At 30.7% G+C, this 21457-nt stretch overlaps 1 protein-coding gene across 4 annotated transcripts in view; it reads left to right on the plus strand.

Annotated features, from left to right (window-relative positions):
• The window catches only part of MIPOL1 (mirror-image polydactyly 1), a 251386-nt gene that overhangs the window by 68676 nt on the left and 161253 nt on the right, over positions 1 to 21457 (plus strand). For all 4 annotated transcript variants that reach the window (XM_031453612.2, XM_031453615.2, XM_031453613.2 and 1 more), the window contains 2 exons: positions 835 to 940; positions 12849 to 12978. In XM_031453612.2, coding sequence (XP_031309472.1) covers positions 835 to 940; positions 12849 to 12978 — 236 coding nt within the window. The remainder of the gene's footprint in view (positions 1 to 834; positions 941 to 12848; positions 12979 to 21457) is intronic.

Genomic DNA, 21457 nt, shown 5'->3' on the forward strand with positions numbered 1-21457 from the left:
CCAATCCAATTTGTCATGTCATGTTTTATCTTTCTGACTGGTTTTCTAGTTATATTCCTTTGAGCTTTAAATGTTATTAAATAATGTTCATTTTATACACTTTCTTTTCTTAACACCTATATACTTTTCTGATTCTAATATTCTAGTTGTTTGACCTAATCAAACTGAAGCATGATGTTAGGGATCTTGATCATGTTTGATGAAAACAACACAAATGACAAAAGCCTAGGAGAAATTAAAAATAAAAGTTTGGAGGGATTCCGTATGAAAGCATGAGATATTTTCTGTACTTCCATTTAGCAGTTATTTATTACATGCCAATTATGAGTCAGGTGCTAATGCCAATTTAAATGGAATATGATGGGATAGCATTCTCAGAGAGAGATTTGTATCAGATATAAAGATTATTATCTTAATTAATTTTGTTTCAAAATATTGGAATTACTATGAGAAGCTGTAATTTGTGCTATCCATTGTTTTATTAGGGTAGTCCCTTCCAAGTCTCTTACTTTAAGACAAAAGAATGAATCAGATTGCTTTTTGCAGTAGTTATTTTTAATAATAATATAGTTCCTTTAATTTCATTTTTCTATACACATACATCAATTGTGTATTAAAATGTTTTTATAATTTCCTTATCATTTCAGTAATTATTATTTTATAAAATGTCTTAATACTTTAAATATTATTTTTCCCCTAGAGTTGTTTATTCAAGAAGTTAAATGTAATATTATATAAGGGTGTAGAAAAAAGCAAAAATTAACTTTGGGATTAATTATATTTGTGCAAAAAATTTATTGGATAAGAATCTATGTTTTTTTCAATGTGTTTCAGCTTCAAGAAAAACTGACTAAAGAAGACAAAGAACAGAGAAAACTAAAGCTTAAGCTCGAACTCCAAGAAAAAGCAACAGAAGCTCAAATTGCTGAAAAGACAGCAGGTATAGTAGACGAGTATTAACATATGGCATTAAAAATCATACACAAGATTATTTTATGATGTAGCTTGGTGAATACTAGCATACTAGCTTATTTGCCAAAGGAGGGGAAGCTCTGTCTTTTTTTTTTTTTTTTTTTTTTTTGGCTGCTTAGAAAATAGGTGGCTTTAACATCCTGGTACTGGTATTAGTGAGAGCTTTACCTGTATTCATACTGATTTGGGCATTAAATGCATTGTTAACACCATGTCAATCCAATCACAAAAAGGTTGTTTGTTTTGTTGGAAGGGCCTGAACAAACAAGGGGAAATAATGATTACCAGTGCCTCTACCTTTCAACTACAGTTCAGATACCACTTTCTGTTTTAGCTCGTTCTCCTTTGTATGAAGGTAGTCAAGTATTCATTGCCAATGGAAACCTATATTTGATTCAAAAATCTGCTTTGTGCAGTTAATAAATTTTCATCTGATGATGTGGATGATGATGAAGATGTTTTCCCTGAAAAGATTAAAGTAAAAGGTTGCCAAAGTTTTAAGATTATAAATGACTGCTTTAAATATGTTTTGGAGCCTATCTTCACTTACAGGTCTCTGCAGGGAGAACATTTAAAAAATATATCTGTGTTATGTTACAAATATGATCAGATGATTGTCATTGTCTCTAATGGATCTCTCTATTGTATGTGACCCTGTGACTGTTCCCTCACACTGTTTTAGTGTATTAAGGAAAGAGACGTTTCAAAGAACTGTAGAAATTAGCATTCAAAAGTATTTTGTAGATACTTATTTTTTTTGTATCAGTTAGAATGCTTTTAAGAAAAATTGTATTTTGTGATTAGTTTGAAGTTATAATCATACTTTAGAAACCACTTAACCTGGGTGCCTATATGAAAGGATTCTGGTATTTTAGATCAGAGACATGATTAACAGATACAGAGTTTCTTCAGAATATTCCTGTGCAAGGTAGAACTAAACATCACTATGAAAATGTGACCATAAATGATGACCATAAATAAATATTCTAGCTATATACCAGATGGTTGCTTTTCTGTTAATGTTAAACTATTATGAATTCTTTGTTTCTTTTTTAGTTGGGAAATATGAGAGCAATGTATTTTAAGGAAAATTAACAGTATGTTAAAAATGAATAATTCAAATATGAATTTAGAACAATTTAGGAATTTCTTGGCTTTTTATAATCAGGTATCTATACTAATTGCTAGAATGTTATCTCAAGAAGTACATTTGTTTCTGTGTGTTTTACAGAAGTGATTTAATAAGATTTAGGCCGTTGTGATTTACTGAAAATCATGAATTAATGTGTCTGCATAGCTCATTTATCTCTTGGAGGGGAAAACTCATTTAAAATTAATATTTGCTTTTTAAACTTTTGCATAACATAGCTAATTGTATACTTTAAATATTTATTTATTGGTATATATTTAAGGGTTCCCTATGACTAAACAGTATGAATCATGCATGCATAAAGTGGAAAGACTGATTGCTTTATGATTCTTGTTAATCAAGTTCTTTTCATTAATGACAAAGTATTATTTTAGTAAATGTTAAATATTTGAAAGATGTTTAGTATGTTTTTATAGCCTCCTAAATTGATGAAAATAAAATTGCTATATAGTTTCTCTGGAGCTAAGCAATCTAGTTAAAAGAGATAGGTCCATTCATTTAGTTACAAAATGACACAAAATTTAAGTTCCCTAAAGTTTTTTAAAGTATAAATTTTCAAAATTTATCTTTATACTTTTTAATGTTTCAGTTCTAGCCTATTAAAAAAGATTTAAGGTATTTTATTTTTAACATTAGAAAGAATTATTATGATTGTAATATGTCAAAAGGAAAAAAAACTGAATTGTTTAAGAAATCCATTGGTTTGAAACTACAAGAAATTCATCAACTGACCCTAGGTAGACTCTGGTATTTTTTCACATTTTCTCATTATATATAACTTTTTTGAAAGTTTATTTTTTTAAAAAAGATTATCTTAAAAAAGTATCTTCTACTTGATCAGTAGTAAGTGCAGTCAGAAAGCTAAACACAGTAACAAAAACAACTGTGTCACTACCCTGATAGAAAGAGAAACACTGTAGTACTATGATTGTACGTGAAAAATGTTTTGTTTAGTCATATGAAAGAACAAAGAATCCATATAAGCATGGATATTTGTTTCTATCACTGCTCATATTTATATTCAAATTAAAAGTGTATTTGCAAAAATATATTAAAAATATGCATACACATAAAAGTATTACAGTGTACTTAAGCAGAATATAAATGTTTTAAAAGTTAAAATATTCCATATTAAAAGAAATAACATGCTAAAACATCTGAACATTGGAAATTGCAAATAGGATACAAAAGTGTATACCTATAGGTTTTTCAAGTGAAATAGCCATTTTCTTTGAGTGTATAAAATGTAACTACTTATATATATATAAGGATATTCATATCAGTATTAGTTATGATAGCAATAGAATTAGAATCAGTTTAATAATAAGGCAATGGTTAAATAAATTCAGGTACATTTATGCTATGGACATCAAAACCCTATCTGGAGAATATTTGATGATAAGTGAAAATATTTATAACTAATTGAAAGATGTAGGGGGAACTGCATTTATGATATAGTTTTTGTTAAAAATAATGTACATGTATGTAATATAAAATGAGTCAAATTTTGCTAGTATTAATGGATGTATTAATGCTTCAATTATCAGTTTTCTGTCTTTTCAGATTTTCTGCAATGAGTGTGGATTAGATTTAGTATTAGAAAAAGTAAATGTTACTTTTAAAAGGTGTGATTTTTTTTATAAGTTACTTGCTCTCTAATCTTAAAATAATTTCTGTGATAGGTTTGATAGATAAAGACCACATAAACCAAAGTTTTATGAAATTCAAATGATGTCTTTGATCAAATCTTACTATTTTACCTGTGCCATTTTTCTTGTCTTTCAAATTTCCCTTTTACTTATTTTATGTCTTTATATTTATTATGTAACTTGTATATGTTAGTCCATCTTGTTTCCCCATCTGGTTGTATAACTTATAAGAATAAGAATCTGGTATAATCAAAACCATATAAAACAAAATGTGCCCAGTGCTCTGTAAGTCAGATTGAAACAATATGAAGATGAAATGTCTTGGAATCAGATTGACTGAGGTTCAAATCACAGCTTTGACACTTAATACCAACTATGTGCCTGCAGGCAAGTTACTTATTAACCTCTCCAGGTTTACTTTCTCCCATGTAAGATATGAATATTAACTAATTTACCAGATTATTTTAAGGATTAGAGATAATGTAGAAAAGCACCTAGTATATAACTGGCACTCAGTCAGTTGTAGCTAATGTTAATATTTGAAAATTTTTATCCTTATGAAGTTCTTAAACCTTTGATAATGTCAGACGTCAAAGAATGTTTTTTTGTTCTGTTTAGCTTTTAATTAAAATAATAGTTCATTATTAATAGACTTTAAAAGGGATATAAATAGAAAAGTAAAAAAAAAATTGGGGAACAGAGGATTGGATGATGAGAAAAATTACCATTGAGATATATATATTTATTAGCACTTATACATGTTACTTAAACATGAATCCAAAATAAAAGAAATGGGATACAAAGGATTTGGGCTTTAATCTAATGTATACCTATAATAAACCTTCATGTAGACTGTTACAATAGTGTTTCCTTTGCTTCCCTGTTTTTACATAATTTCATTCTAATGTGATCTCATGAGACTTTGAAACTCAGTTGTATCGTATATCATGATAAAATCTCAAATGGTTACCCTTTTTACCTTCCCCTCCTTTTTTGCCATCACCAATACCGTCATCATCGTTGTCACTATAGATACTGTTTTTAGTAGGCACTTTATAGGAACTATGCTAACTTCTTCAAAAATTAAGCAAGAAATATTTCTTGAGGGGGTGTTTTGTACTTGACACTGTGTTAGGCCCTGAATATATATCAGCAAATAAAATAGATTTCGTATTTCAAACATATCTTTTTTTTTGCAGTCACTTCTTATTCATAATACACCATTGTGGTAGGTAGTGGTTAAATACTCAGACTTTGGATTCAGACCTTTGTTCTAATCTTTTTACCGCTTACCATGTGTAAGTGACAGCTTCACAAAAATTTGCTTAAAACCTGCTTTATAGGTTGCTGTGACATTTAGGTGAGATAGTGTTTATGAAGTACTTAACCCACTAGAAGGTACTCAATAAATGGTAATTATGATGATAAGATGATGTCACCATCTTGTTTTCTCAAGACTTCTTGATCTAATGGCATATCAAACTGTATCTAATATACATATATCATAGCTATTTATATATGATTTTGTTTCACAAAGAATTGATATATATTCCTTGCTAAAATAGTTTACAAAGTTTTTTTTTTCATTTTATCCTCACATTTTTTAGTTTTCCTTGATTTTAACATTTAACCTTCTTTAGAAAGTTTGAAAATATGAAAAAGAAATCTTAGCTCTCTACAAAAAGGAAAATAAGGGGAAAATATGATAAGTAGGTCTTACTGTTTTTTAACTCATTATAACACCTTTGGATAATATTATTTGAAAATTATTTAAATACCAGGGGATATTTTAGAGTAGTGCAGGAGAAACACTGACTCTGTCCTTTGGGTAAGTATCTTTTCTCATTTAAATAAAGTGATTAAACCATAAACACTTCAAAATTTCTTTTACTTAAATTGAGTTTGATAGTAAGAGATAGTATTTTATGACCTGATTTGCATCCATTACGTTACTCTTAGGTCAGTGATGTGGTTATAACTTTTAAAAATAATTTGTTTAAATAAACCTTTCTTTTTTCCAAAACTGTCTCAGTGGGCATTATCTAGTGTTTAATGTCTCTTAATTTTTATTAATCTATTGCATTTGCAGCATACAGATGGTGTTTAAATTTTTACACAATGGTATATCTATCTAAATTTTTATGTTATTTTTGTGATATTTTAAATATTTATATTTTTTAAAAATCTTATTTTTCTATTTCTTGAATGCTCACTTTAAAGTCTCTGCTCTATATGTTAGTTATTTTTCTTTCTTGCATGTCATCCATTAAAGATTAGCTGTGGAAGGTTAAAGCATGGAGAGATTATGAATGACAGAACAACTCCTGTAGAATAATAATCAGTTTTTGGTATTTAATGCTGTTTGACTTTTGCAGACACATTTCTTATTAACCTTTGGTACAAAGAGAAATCCAGGTTCCTGATATCTCATGGAGAAGATGAATTTGAGATCCTCTTCCAATTAAACTGAAATAAGGCCAATATTGGGTTTTAGCCAAAAGAACTCCTTAGTTCCTTGTCTTATGCTTATAAATCAGTCTGTCTGTCTGTCTGTCGATCTATCAAGTTACATTTTACACATAATTTAATGATTATGTAATTTGCTTAGTTTACCTTACTGATTCTGCAAGCATTTAATCTGCTTTTTAATCTTCAAATATAGGTTCTTTTCTGTGTACCTAAATTTAGACTGATAGTTGTAAATTAAAAAAATATCATAAAGCTCGTCTTAATACAGAGAATGTTAATTTATTTTTGGTAGGGAGGAGATGAGTTTAATTGTGATTGTCCAAAGCGTCAGAACATAGAATCCCTGAAAGTTGTAACTTGAGTATTTGTATTCAGGTTAATATGTAAATGTTAAAAGTATAGATATATAATCTACTGTTATAGCAAATACATTAAGACATCCCAACTAATGAACATGGAAAAATAAAAATTGTTGTATAGTAGAAAATATTTACATTGTTCTCATGTGAAAAAAAATTATTACCTTACACCATACCTCAGACGATACTGACCATCTAATGATTAAGAAGAACAAAAGTGAGTTGGTTCTATATATCAGAAGAATAGAAAATAGCATAATATTTATTTTTAAGAAATAATACATGTTAGAATCCTTTTTTTCTCTATATCTAATGGGCATTATTAAAATATGATAGCCTTTAATCTAACAAATGCAGTAACTATTAAATTATAATGGAGCATTTCATATATATCTATATATCTATATCTGTATATATGTATCTATTTATATATTTTTTAATTTGGAAGGAAGAAGGATTTCAAGAATATGACCATTCATTTCAGACAGAAATAAAAAGGCCCATCTCTGAAATACAGCAGTTAGAAATATCAATAGGTAGAACACTGAATATATTATTATCTTTGGCTGCAGAATCCTGTGGGTATGAATCAGAATTAATTACCATGAGTGCCAGGTCAAGTAATGCTTATAGATAGATTGTGGCAAATTTTGTAACATCCTTCCTTGTTGTATTTTTCTGGAAAAAAAAAATAAGCATTGAGGAAATAGGGAAACCATTATGGATAACAGTCAACAGTTGGAAACATTTTTAGGTGTGGCACACTGTGGACTTCAGCATGATATCAGGCGTTTGAGAGCATATCTTATAATTAGATACTTAAAACAAAAATAACAGAAAACTTTTCAGAAAATGATTCTTAAAACTTTTTCCATATGTTTAATTAACTCTACAGAAGAAATGATCTTAGAAAAAGTATAGGAAGCAGTTATATTTCACAGAATTTTCATATTCGTGTCTGTTAAAATTTAAAGTAGATATTCTGTGCAGAAAATAAGTCAGATCTTCCTTAAAATTGTATTTCAAAAGTACATAAAGTAACTGATACTAATTTTAATGCTTCAGAGGTAAGTTTATCTCTTTCACATTAAAAATTATAGTGCTAATACCAGATATATTAAATGTTTGAATGTAAATAGGATATTTTTATAAAGTCTTCTTATGTAGTCTTTGAATTATCTGTTTTAAATGCATGTATATAATAACTGAAGGTTTTGCCAAAAAAGAGTTATTTTTTCATAGTTTTGCTACTTAAACTTAGTATTTTATGTGATTTTCTAATTAATCTTTTGTCATTTCTATACTATTGGTGAGTATAAATTATAGAAAGTTTACAGAGGAAAATTTGAAAGCCTATATTAAGAGCTTTTAAAAAGCTGACTTAATGTAGTAATCATACTTCTAGGAATTTTCCTAAGTAATTACCTATGTATATACATAAAGATTTGTGGACAAAGATGTTCATTACAGTGTTGTTTATATAGTGAATAATTAGAAACAGTGTAAAATCTAATTTTAGGAGCTACTTAGTTCAATCAAATATGGCATGTCAAAATGGTAAAATTCTATGCACTATTTTATACTTTGAAGAATACAGAATACTGAAGAACATGTATTGTTTGTTTAAATATACACAGAAAGTTACTAAACTATGCAAAACATTTATGTCTCCAAATTTTTACGATGTATTATTTTTTAATCAGAAAAAGTTATTTACAGAGTAATTATGTAAAATACTGAACATTCAAATCCAGTTTTAGGAAACAATAGTCTAGTCTGTAAAAGAAGTTCTGAAGAACTAAGTTGAATCTAGCACTGTAATGCCTAAAATAGAGCCATCAAACTACTTGGGAGTAGGTTGATTAATTTTCTACTGGTGTGTGGCATTTACCATCTGTGTTTAAATTTCCAATAAACAATTTATGCAAAGAAAGAGAAATTACAAATTTTAAGGAAATTAAAACATAGTGTAATGTTTGTAGTTCTGGAATATATATGTGGTGGTTTCATAAAAGACTACACATTTGCAAGGAATACATTTAACATCATGTAAAAGAACAGTAGTAAAACACTCAGACAATCTGAAATTCTTTTATATATAGTAAAGTCTTACAAAACTATTATCTATATTATATTTGTTGCTTAGAATTTTGTAACTTGAATTGTAGTCAGTGATTATTTTATATGTTTCAAATTCAAATCCTAATGATTTCTTCTTCCCTCTTTTTAGTTCAGCCTTTTCTATTTACATAACTACCTTGAGGATGTTAACAAATGGATTCTTTTTCCTGAGGAATGTCTGTACTCCAAATTATGTTATTTAGAGAATCATGATTCAATGTTTAAACTAGAATGTTTTCCAATATACTGTCTCACTTCTACTGTTTTTTAAAGTAGTTTGAGTAGTGTAGAATATAGGTTTGTCAATAGACTTGGATTCTCCTAAGAAAATATGTACTCTGTCTTGACTCAATAAACTCATGCTTAGTATGGTTCAGCTTCTTCATATTTACTTTTGTCCATATTAGAAAACAATTAGCTTACTAAACAAATTTGAGTATTTGGGGGTGGGTGGTCGGGGTAATCCTCTCTGAATCTTTCTCATTTGACTAAGAATTATAGGATATTTGATAACCATGTTTAAAAATGGAGATATCCAAATATTATTGTAAACACCCAATGATTTGTTTTACCTACAATATAAGTATTTTACTTGGTTGGCTTACATAGTAGCTAATAATATTTGTTAATGTAATTTAACTGCTGTGAACCTTTACTGAACAAATATTGAAATTTATTCAAGTCAAAGAAAGAGAATCTCTAATGACTTTTGTTAAAGCTTCTATTTAATAGTTAAGGAAAAAAGTTTGTATGACATACGAGATGCAATTAACAGTAGATTTTACATTTAATAAAAAGAAAGAAGCATGTGTATTTGCTTTATTCATTCCATCATAATTTGCATTAGAGCTGTGGGTGTTTAATGAGCAAATTCCAACTAAAATGCTATATTGATTTTCTAGTGAACTTTGTAATAGTCATCTACCTTGGAAAAGCTCAGTGTTTACAATTAAGTTTTCTTTACTAAAAATGTTTGAGAGTTGCATATTGATTCTTTAGAAGTACTTAATTCTAGAAAGAATCAAGTTTTTCATAATCAACAAATTTCACGTATAACCGAATAGGTGTTAAAAATTAGCATTTCATAATACCTTAATTTTGGAAAGCTTTTCTTAGTGTTTATAAAATGTATGATCAGATTTTGTGTGTGTGTTTTTATGGCATTTTAAAATTTAACCTTAGACTACACCTTCAAATACATACATTATATCTTTAGAGTTTGTGCAGCATTATAGAAGAAAAAAATGTTTTCTTTTGATTATATGGGACCAAATAGACCCTTGATATAAAGCATTTACCTTTAAGCATAGGACAACTATACTTATTAAAGTCCCTGATATTACCAGCTTTACCTCTTTCATTAAGTGTTATTGTATATAAAGTGGAACATAGCTTACATTAAATGTCACTTTGTAAAGATCTCATCCCACTATACAGAAGTGATAGGAAGCCTACTGGCATTTAAAATTTAGTAATAAGAGTTTTAACCTTTCATATTGCCAGAATATTTCAGGACAATATGACATACATGTTAATCTGTACTAAGATCACTATTTAGCATCGTTTTGTTCATTCTGTCTGACCCACACATTAGAAGTATTTTATAATGTAAAAATTTTTAAATATCTTAGAATATCATGGTATTTTATACAAACTTGTCATTATACTGAAGTATGCCATATAGAACATGTTCCAAATAATATTTCTTTCCATTCATGCATAATTTTTGCATGCCAGTGAAAAAGGCTAAAATGTATGGAATTTTGAAATGGATAGAGACATAAATGGTCCAAATTAATCAATCACATTTTGAATATGTCTGGAAATGAAGCCAAGTTGTGATTCTGTGGATTGAGAGTGATGATGGTAATGGCAGCATGGAACTAATGTTTGTTGAGAATCCACTTTATTTGACCAAGAGCCTTTATGTATTATCTTATTTAATTTCCCCTAATAACCATAAATAATGGTATTATATCCATTTTATATAACTGAGCAGTGACTAAAATACTTTTAAGAAATACAAAACAACCAAGTTGCCTAGCTTAGTATGATAACACCTTGAATCTGAATCAAAGCCTATATTCTTCATAATATTTTCTCTAAAGTGTTATGAATATCCTTCCTAGGAGATTGTATACAATTGGAAGAGGAAAATAAAGCTCATTATTGTGTACTGGATTACGGGCAGAAGTTTCTTTCAACACAGCATGGTAAATTAATACATGGTAGCAGAGTAGTATAGCCATAGCCAGCCACGTAGTGGTAATGATACTGCCTTAAAAAATACATATGAAAATTGTGCTGGAAAGTACTGGGTCTTCCAGAAGCTGTGTTCATAGCAAGAATTTCTTAACCTTATCTAAACTGTTGTTTAAAAGAATTTGATTTTATGCATATGGATATCCATTTGTTGTAGCACAATTTGTCATACAGTTTCTTTATCCATTCATCTGTTACTAGAAATTTGGATTGTTTCTGGGTTTTGGCTATTGTAAGTAAAGATGCTATGAATATTTGTGTTTTATTCTTTGTATGGACAGATGCTTTAATTTCTCCTAGGAAAATACTTATGAGTAGTACAGCTGAATCTTATGGTAGGTGTATGTTTACTTTTTAAAGAAACCGACAAAATATGATTACACATTCCTACCAGCAGTGTATGAGAGTTCCAGGTTGTTCTACATCCTTGCCAACATCTTTAATTAATCTTTCATGTAAGCCATTATAATAGGTATGTATAGTTGACCCTTGAACAAAACCATTTTGAACTCTAGATCTACTTATACACAGATTAAAAAAAAAAAAGTGCCACAGTGCTACATGATCCATGGTTCTGCAACCGTGGATACAGAGGGCCGACTGTAAAGTTATACATGGATTTTCAACTGCAGGAGGTAGGAGGGGGCAGTCCCTAACCTGGCATTGTTCAACGGTCATCTGTATGTCATGTCTATCTTATAGTTTTAATTTGCTTTACTCTAACGAATAAAGAAATTGAGCACTTTTGGGGGGACTTATTCACCATCAATATATCTACTGTAGTAAAGTGTTTAGGTTTTTTCCCCCCTTTTTAGTTGTTTTTTTGTTTTGATATTATTGAGCTTTGAGAGTTTTTAAAACTATGTTCTAGATGCAAGTCTTTTATCAGGTGTTTGCTTTGCAATGATTTTCTTGTAAGTGGCTTTTCTTTTCATTTTCTTATCAGTGTCTTTTGTAGAGTAGAAATTTTTAATTGAATTAAATTGAAGCCCTACTTACTAATTTTAAAAAATTGGATTATGCTTTGGTATTGTTAGGAAACTTTACCTACCTAAAGTGAGAGAGATTTTCTTGCAGAACTTTTACAGTTTTAGGGTTTGCATTTGGAACTATGATTCATTTTGTGGAATGCAAGGTTGGTTTACCGTTTAAAAAAAAATCTATCAAAATTACCAAGATAACAAACCAAGAAGAAAAAAACAACCTGATCATCTTAAGACCACACTCTGCCTGCTTGTTTCAGCTCTTATATTGAAAGCAAGTGTTCTTTTTGCAGCTTATTTAGTGCCAATTTATTGCATTTTTATACTTTTTATTAGTGACTTCACTGTTTAAAATAGGCCAAAAATTTGGTAGGTTGGTAGGTATATGGATAGATTGCTTTTGCTAGAAGTAAAATACAGCTGTATCAGAGCAAAGAGTGGCTTGGCAGATGGGGTATAGAGCAGACTATTTTAGAAAGGGTAGTCAGAAAAGACCTTTTAAAATAACTCCTATTTTAGCACATTGAAATAAAGGAAGAGACACCCTATATGTACTGGGAAGTAGATTAAGCAGAAGGAAAAACAGTGCAAAGGCTGTAAAAGTATTAGAAGAACAACAGCAATGTGGCTGGAACACAATGTGGCTGAGAGAGGGTGAGAATTTTGGGAGAGTGCACTAGGCCTTGTAAACCATAGCACGGATTTTAGATGTCATCTAAGTATTTTTTTATTATTTGACCTTTTAATTTTTGCTTTTATAGGTGTGAAGTGGTCTCAGTTTTGCAGGAGCTTGAAAATAATGTTTATTATTTTTTCTTTTGATTTTGCTAAAAGTATTTTGTTCTCCCTTATCTAATGAATTATGAATTATATATTTTGGTAGCTCTGGTTGAAGAAGTGTACTTTGCACAGAAAGAACGTGATGAAGCTGTTATGTCTCGACTGCAGTTAGCCAATGAGGAGAGAGATGAAGCAATTGCACGAGCCAAACACATGGAAATGTCTCTAAAAGTGTAAGTATACATTTAAAACTACGTGGAATGACATTGGGGCATTTATAAAGTGCATGGATTATATGGTGGTTACATGTTCAAAAATGTTACTGATTCTTACATGTTACACTGGAAAATTCCATATTCCACAGTCTTAAAAAAAAAATACTTTTGCCATGCTAATGGTTTGCATGTCAGGGATAAGAGTGACTTAAAAAAAAAAAACAGAAAGAAAGACAAGTAAAGAAAGGCATGACATTCTCAGTACAGTTACCTTCTTTACTTCTTTATAGTTCTGTTGTCATTGTGCTTACTTTCCTTTGTGACTACTCTCTCCTCTCCTTACTCTCACCTTCTTGATTTATTTCAGTGCTCTCTCTGATTCTTTTACTGCTTTCTGCTTAATATGCTTTTTCCTATTCTTCACTACTTTCTACTTCTTTTAGCTGTGGGTCTTAAACTTAAATCACACCTGAAATAGGGGAGAGCCTGAGAATATGCATTTTTAACAAGCAATACAGGTGATTCTGATATAGGTAAATAATGAACCACACTTAGAGAAACAGTGCTCTAAAAATAAGTGCTTCTCCAGTTTTAATGTGCATTCCAGTCACATGGAGAATATTATTAAAATGCAGATTCTTGTTTAGTAGGTCTGGAGTGGAGCCTGAGATTCTGCCTTTTTTCAAGCTCCCAGGCGATGCAAATGATGCTAATCTGAGGAGTCTACTTTGGTTAGAAAGGCCCTAGAGTTTCTCGAAATAGGTTACCTGCAGGATAGGTGGACTGTAGTAATTGAATATTTTATATCGATCCCTCAATATACTTACTGAATATTTGCTCTGTGCAACATTGTGCTAGGCTCTGTGAGGGAATCACTATAAAGAACTAATTAAAACATGATGGTTTATTAGTGAGACAAAAAGTCATTAAATAATTAATATTGCAGTGTTCAGACTGATTAGGTAATGTGATTTGTTTTTTGTTTATATTAATGGCATTTTTATAAAGACTTTTTTTAAGACTGATAGAGACTAACACTAAATTCATTGACTGAAAAAATAAGAAACAAAAAATTAGCTAAATTCCCCACTGCCCACTCCCAAATAACTATCTCTGTCAATGGGGAAACATTATTCCAAACACTTCTCTTTGCTTACATTAATACTACTATCTGGAAGGATGGATGTTGGTTGAATAGATGCATACATAGAATTAATTTGATAAAAATCTCATTTTCTACATGTTGTTTTATTGGAGAGACATTATAGTGTAGAGATGAAGAGCAGACATTCCAGACCCCGGTCCCTGTCTTTGAATCTTGACTCTTGCTTCCTGGCTGTACAGCCATGGACAAATTGCTCAGAGTCTCTGAGACTCAGCTTTTTGGTCTACAAAATGGATAAATAGTGCCTACTTTATAGTGTTTGTTATGAAGACTAAATGATTTAATAAATATTGAGAAGTACTTGCCTCATAGCAAGTTAGATGTTACTCAAATTTGAGTCACAATCAACTGAAGTGAAACTGAAGGAATTTTTGAACTTCATGCAGTATTTTCTCTCAGTAAGATGTATTAATTCCCTAAAGAGCCTTCTAAATTTAAGAAAAGAGACTTTGGAAAACATTAAGTTATTGGAATCATCAATTTTTTTATAGAGTATTTTAGTTAAGCTATCATTTGACTCTTAACTATGAAATAAATAACAGTTTTAAACTCCTTTTTTTTCTTTTTCTTTACAAATATTTGTAAAAGTTGTATTGGATTCTATAGCCAAAGTGTCCCTCTTATTTACTCTTAATTTTATATTTGAAAGGGTTGAAGAATCATTGGAACTTTTATTGTATATGGAATTTTTACACCTGGGTTCTTTATTGTTGGGACTTCCTGGATAGCTAAATTTCCCTTTCAAATAGTTTTTTAAGGAAGGATTTACACATACTTTATTCTCTAATTTAGCATACTTCAGACTGGCTGTGTATTATCTTTATATTCAAATTGGTTATGAATAAAATTCTTGACTCAAATTTTTTTTCATTCTAAAGTTTGTAAAAATGTTACTTTTCTGACATTGAGTTTGGCTGAAAAGAACTCTGAGGTCAATCAGATTTCTTTTCCTCACTTATAGGTAGTTTTTTTGGTTTTGATTTTTGGGTTTTTTTTTTCTGCCTGGCTACCTGAAGGGTTCTTTCTTTATTCTTGAAGTAGAAGAACTTAAATCAGGATGTTTGTGTTGGTTGTTCTGTAATATCTTTGGAGCCACAGCTTGCCTTTCTAAAGGCTATTTGATTCTTCCTTTATTTCAGGGAAATTTTAGATTTATTAATCTTCTATTTTAGGGACTTCAGTTATTTTTTTTAGAGCACTTCTATCCCTACCTGTTATCTGTTCATAGTTATTTAATCCCTGTTCTTCATATTTCATCTATTAAATATTTATTTGTTTACTGTGCTCAGTTTGTTCCCTTAAGTTTTCTTTTCTTTATTTTTATAACTATGTAAATTTTAGGTCTTGTTTTTAACTTCCCTATTTATTCACTCTTGTTTTGACATCTTCTCTTTGAACTTTGTTTTACTGAATTCATGTTATTCTTATGTTTTTCTAAAATGCCAACCACTGATAGGAAAATTTTCTTCTTTCCCTCAGTTTATATTATCTTTTGTATTATCATCTTTATCTCTTTTGTATGATGTTTTGTCATGTGTTTGTGGTGAATTCATAGTTGACATGTCATTTCTCTTCATCTTGCTCATGCTTAAATTGTCAAGAACATTTCTTTGTTCTGCTATGGTGCAAGTGAATTTTCTTTGATAAACATTTCATATTATTTGAAATCTATTTAGCTCCTCTGATTCTTGGCTAGGTATTTATTGCTTCTGGACCATCTTTCTATATAGCCCAAGGGCAGTGGGGTGGGAGTAGTGATTGGGAAGACTTCTCTGGGACTGTATGCCCCTGTTGTTTGAGATTCTGTCCTCTGCTTATAGGATTTTGTTTGGTGTTTAGCTCTGTACTCTGGGTTCACTCTGTCTGGCCTTGTGGATATCCTGACTCGACAGAGTATTACCTTTTGGACTTTTGTTCTACAAGTGTATTAGAAAATGACCAGCTCTGATGATTCTTGCTTCCTCTGTAAAGATTCTTCAGTAATGCAGGAAGATTTTCTTTTTTCTGGGCTGTCTACTCAACTCATTGGTCTCTCAGGTTATTTCCAAGCTGTATGGTATTAGTGAAAAATTCCCAGGATTTGGTGAGATCACTGTCTTTTCTCAATACCTGTTTTCATGTGTAAAAGGAGAAGTTGGTTGAACCTGTTCAGCATTATTTTTTCACCTTCTTCCCTGTGCCTACTTTAAAAACTTACTACGTGATGTCCTACTTCCTTTACTGTTTGATTAATTTTTATCTTCTGTTCAAGTGGTTTTATGATGGGATAAATGTATTTCTGTGTTCAGATTTCACTCCTCTCTTTACTTGAACTTCCTTTTTTCCACCAATGAACTCTTAATATCTTAGAATACTTTTAGATTTACAGAAAAGTTGTGAAGATAGTAGAGTTCCCAGTTTCCCTTATTGCTAACATCTTACATTATGATGATACCTATGTCACAGGGGAGATACCAACCTTGTTACATAACTGTTTACTAAAGGCCACACTTTACTGTAATGTCCTTCTTATTTTCCAAGATCCTATCCAGGATTCAGTAGACATTTAGTTGCTGTATCTCCATTGCTTACTCTGTTCTGTGACATTTTCTCTAACTTTCCTTGTTTTTGCTGACTTGACAGTTTTCAGGAGTAGAATGTTTTTCAATTTCAGTTTTTCTGACGCTTTCCTCGTGGTTATTCTGAGGTATTGGTTTTATGGGACGAATAGTACAGGAGTGAAATGCCGTTTTCCTCACATCTTTTCAAGGTTATATTCTATCAACATGACTTACGGCCAGTGATGCTAATCTTGGTCACCTGGCCAAGGCAGTGCTTGCCATGTTTCTCCAGTGTGGGTTACCTACATTTCCCTTTCATGCTCTACTCTTTGAAGCAGATCACTAAAGTGTAGCCCATACTCAAGGATGGGGCTTGGGAAGGTGAGCTGGAGGTTAATTGAGTTCTCCCCTCAGGGAAGAATATCTGCATAAATTATTTGTAATTCTTCAGTACAGAAGATCACCCATTTGTTTATTTCATTATTTATGACAGTATGGACTTATTCATTGATAGTCATCTATTACTCTGGCTTATAACCTAATGCTGTGTTTTTTATTTTGTTGCTTGGGGTGTTCCAGCTTTGGCCATTGGAAACTCTTTCAGGTGGCTCCTATATCCCTTTGTCATGTCCCCATCCTTTTGATTTTTGATCACTTTCTTAGTTTCTGACACTACAAGAAGCACTACCAACAGGGTCATGGTTCATAGGGATATGCCCCATCCCACCAGCAATGCTTCAGGCTTCCTGTTTCTCACTATCCTTGGCAGCATTTGGAGCTGTCGTTTTTGTCTTGTTTCTTGTTTTGGACATTAACCATTCTCTAATGACAGGTGATATTGAGCTTCTTTTTATATGTTTATTTGCCACCTGTATATCTTATTTGGAGGTGTTCAGATATTTGACCAGTTTTTCAAATTGGGTTATTTGTTTTCTTTCTGTTAATTTTAAGTGTTCTTTATACATTGTGAATGTTAAGTCCCTTTTCAGATATGTGGTTTTATTTTAATAAAATCCAATTTACTGACTTTTTTCTCTCATGTTTTGTACTTTCTGTATTGAATCTAAAACTCATTGCCGTATGTAAGGTCACACATATTTTTCTCCTGTGTTTTCGTCTAGAAGTTATAAATTTCATGTTTTACTTTTAGATCTGTAATCTATTTTGAGTTTACTTTTGTGTAAGATTGCATGTGATGCATTTAGAGGTTTCCTTTTTTTTTGAAATATGGACATTTATTTATTCCAGCACCATTTGTTGAAAAGGCTATTATTTCTCCACTAATTCCTTTGCATCCTTGTTTTAAAAATCAGTTCTTTTGTGTGTCGGGGTGATCATTTCTGGACTTTCTTTTTATGTTCCATTGATCTGTGTGTTCCTTTGCCATTACCACATATTCTTGGTTACTGAATCTATATGGTAATTCTTGAAATGGGATAAACTTTATTATAAAATTATTTTGATTATTATGATACATTTGCCTTTCCATACACTTTCAGAATCTGTTTATGTCAACAAAAACACTTGCTGCAGCCAAATGTTTTTAAGCATAGTTTTCAAAATAGTTACCTTTTTTTCTTATTTCAGTAATGTAGCCATTAATAACTTTAGAGCTCTCTAGGGATTTGCAAGTACTATATCCTTCAGTTTATCAACTGCTGCACACTACTGTACTTAACACATAATTTACGACCATGCATCTTTTATGTAGATTGAGCACCAGTTTTATTCATGAAATTTACTTCTAATTGGATTTTACTGATTTTCAGAAATAAAATTCACTCCTTAAAGATAACAAATCAGTTTTTTAAACAATGTCACAACTCATTGAGGTAGGTGATATTCAGGTTCTGTAGGTGAAAAAACTTAGAGTGGTTGACTACTTGCCCAAAGAGACATGGTCAGTCACTTACATATGTAAGACTTATCTATCTCAGATCTATACAAACAACCCTAACTTAGCGTATCCAAAGTGGAATATTAATCCATTCTTAAAACCTGATCCTCCTCAATTCCCTGTACCGATCAGTGGCACGACAATCCACCCAGATATCCAAACCAAAACTTCTTATCAGAACCCCTATTAAATTGGTCTCTTAGTTTTCTTCATTCCAGTCTCTTTAAATGATGGATCTAAATTGAGCCTATCCTTCTTCCCTAATTTTTTTAACCCTCCATTGTGCATTTAATTTGTACATATGCTTGTTATAGTTCTTATTATAATACATGAAAATTAGGGTTCCTTGAGGCAAAGGCTTTTTCATTTTGTTCTTTGTGGCATTCATATTGAGGGAGGAATGGGAAAGGGAGAAAAGGAAAACACTCAATCCCATCCCAAGACTTTTCTTTTAGTTAGTTAATCCATTCAATAACTATTTATTGAATATATGCTATGTGTTAGGTACACTGTTAGCTTCCAGAAACACAGCATTATTGTCTCAATTTAGTTAAGAAGATCAACATTAAGTAAATAATTATGTAAGTATTTAAAATAATATTAATTGCTATAAAGAATTACTGGTTCCTAAGAAAAGCTTATAGACAGCTCCTACTATATTATATATAGTCTAGGGGTTCAAATGAGGGGATCAGGAAAAACCATACATAAGAATCAAGAACAACCACAGCAAAAAAGAATAGTATGTCAGTATAGCTTTAAATGGCACTATGGAGGTTCCTTTCTACCTAGCTGAAGTCTGTAGGCTCTGAACTTTTAATAGTGCATTTTAGACTAAATCCTTGTGTAAATAGTACCAACTTATAACTGGGTTTTGCTTGACTGAAAGCCATATTTAGAGGCGTAAGTATAAGATGAAATTATGTAAATTATATCACATCTCTTTTTGTTTTAATTCCTTATTCTTGCTTCCTGTAATCTGTTTTCTTTTACCATGTTTACCATGTTGTGTCAATTTCTGATGTACAGCATAATGCTTCAATCACACATGAACATATATATATATATATATATATATATTCATTTTCATATTCTTTTTCACCATAAGTTACTACAAGATAGTGAATATAGTTCCCTGTTCTATACAGTATAACCTTGTTATTTATGTATTTTATATATATTAGTTGGTATCTTGCTTCCTGTAATCTGCAGATTCCTTTCTTATTTTTTCTGTCATCATTTTTGCCAATTCTGATCTACTTTGCATCTTTCTGTTATGTTTGTCTTCTCATTCTGCTACTTCTCTACTTTCCCTTACCGCTTCAGTTTTCAGTGCTTTTTTTCTTTGTCCCTTTTGCTTTTATCTAAAACTATGAAAAAGTAAGAAGGATACAAGTCAAAATCACTTACATATGCATGCCAATAAAGACATGTTTGCATATGTACATTCCAACTTTTGAGATTATGATCTTTTTTCAGTCTCCTTGTTATTGTTGGTGTATCATTTTTTAACATATTGAGGGTGCCACTGTATAAGAAGTGAGACAGAGGAAAAAACAATTCATACTTTTCTGATTAGCTGATCACTAGTTCTTTTTATCATTGGAGGTCAAGGTTTTAACTTCTTCCCATTGAACAAGGTAAATGAATGTAGGTTCAGAATGGAAAGATGTGATATTGACCGATTTATGGATAAATCAAGAAATGTGACATTTCATGCATGAGTCTTTTCACTTAGAGTGCAAGGTTGTCAATCAAAATTTGCATGGTATAGGAAATCAATTGAAACTTGAGCCCATGTACATTTACTTCAGCAATATTCTTACTAATTATCATGACTATGTCTAGTTAGACTGTTGTAGGCATAATCTAGAGTTTAAGAAAGGATGAGATTCTTTTGTTTAATTGTAAACGTCTTACTAATAATATATAATGTACAGTTTGTCAGTTATATTTCATATAATACCAACTACTTCATTGTATTTATTAAGCTAGTAAAACTTTATATGTTGTACATGCTGCTAGTAAACCTTAAACCTAAAAAGTCATTTTACATAGAAAATTGAATGTTTTGTATAGGTGTTTTAGTTGCCTTCTTTTTTCTAAAAATAAGTTGTTTAATTTTTATGTTTTATTAAGTGATACAGTAAGTGATGTACTTATTGTAGGACTGAACTTAATTTTCTGGAAACCACTTTTGTTGATTTTTAATCTTTAACTAGATGTTGAATGACCCAGCTCAGAAAAATATGTCAAATATAATGAAGTAGCATTTACTGTATATTAACATCAAAGATCTGTTCTCATTTTTCAATACTCTATATCAGGAATCAGCAAAGTAAGGACATGTGGTGCAAATTCAGCCTTCCACTTGTTTTGTAAATAAAGTTTTATTTGAACAAAACCACACCTGTTCATTTACCTGTTGTCTGTGGGTGATTTTGCTCTGCAAAGGCAGAATTTAGTAGCTGCCAACAATAAACATGTGGCAAAGCCTATAATGTTATCTGACCTTTTACCAAAAAAAGTTTGCTCATCCCTACTCTGTATAGTCTACTTTAGACTAAATTATAATGTAGTTGATCTTTGATATCTGTGACAAATACTTCCTAAACTTTTAAATAAATACAAATTTGAACACAACCATGCCTATTCATTTACGTATTGTCTCTGAGTGGTTTTGCACCACAAAGGCAGAATTTAGTAGATGCAAGAGTTTAACTTTTTTTAAGTTTTATTTCTCTATTCGTAACCACTCATCACTATACTTTTATCAATTATAAAGGACAATAATAAAACAAAATTGAGATTCACTTTCTCTCCATGAATGTAGCAATTTGATTGAACTGTGGAGTTTGAAACAATTTTGTAACAAATTTATTAAGTGTCTTCTGT

This window comes from Camelus dromedarius, chromosome 5 (assembly GCF_036321535.1).
Source record: "Camelus dromedarius isolate mCamDro1 chromosome 5, mCamDro1.pat, whole genome shotgun sequence".
Classification (NCBI taxonomy): Eukaryota; Metazoa; Chordata; class Mammalia; order Artiodactyla; family Camelidae; genus Camelus; species Camelus dromedarius.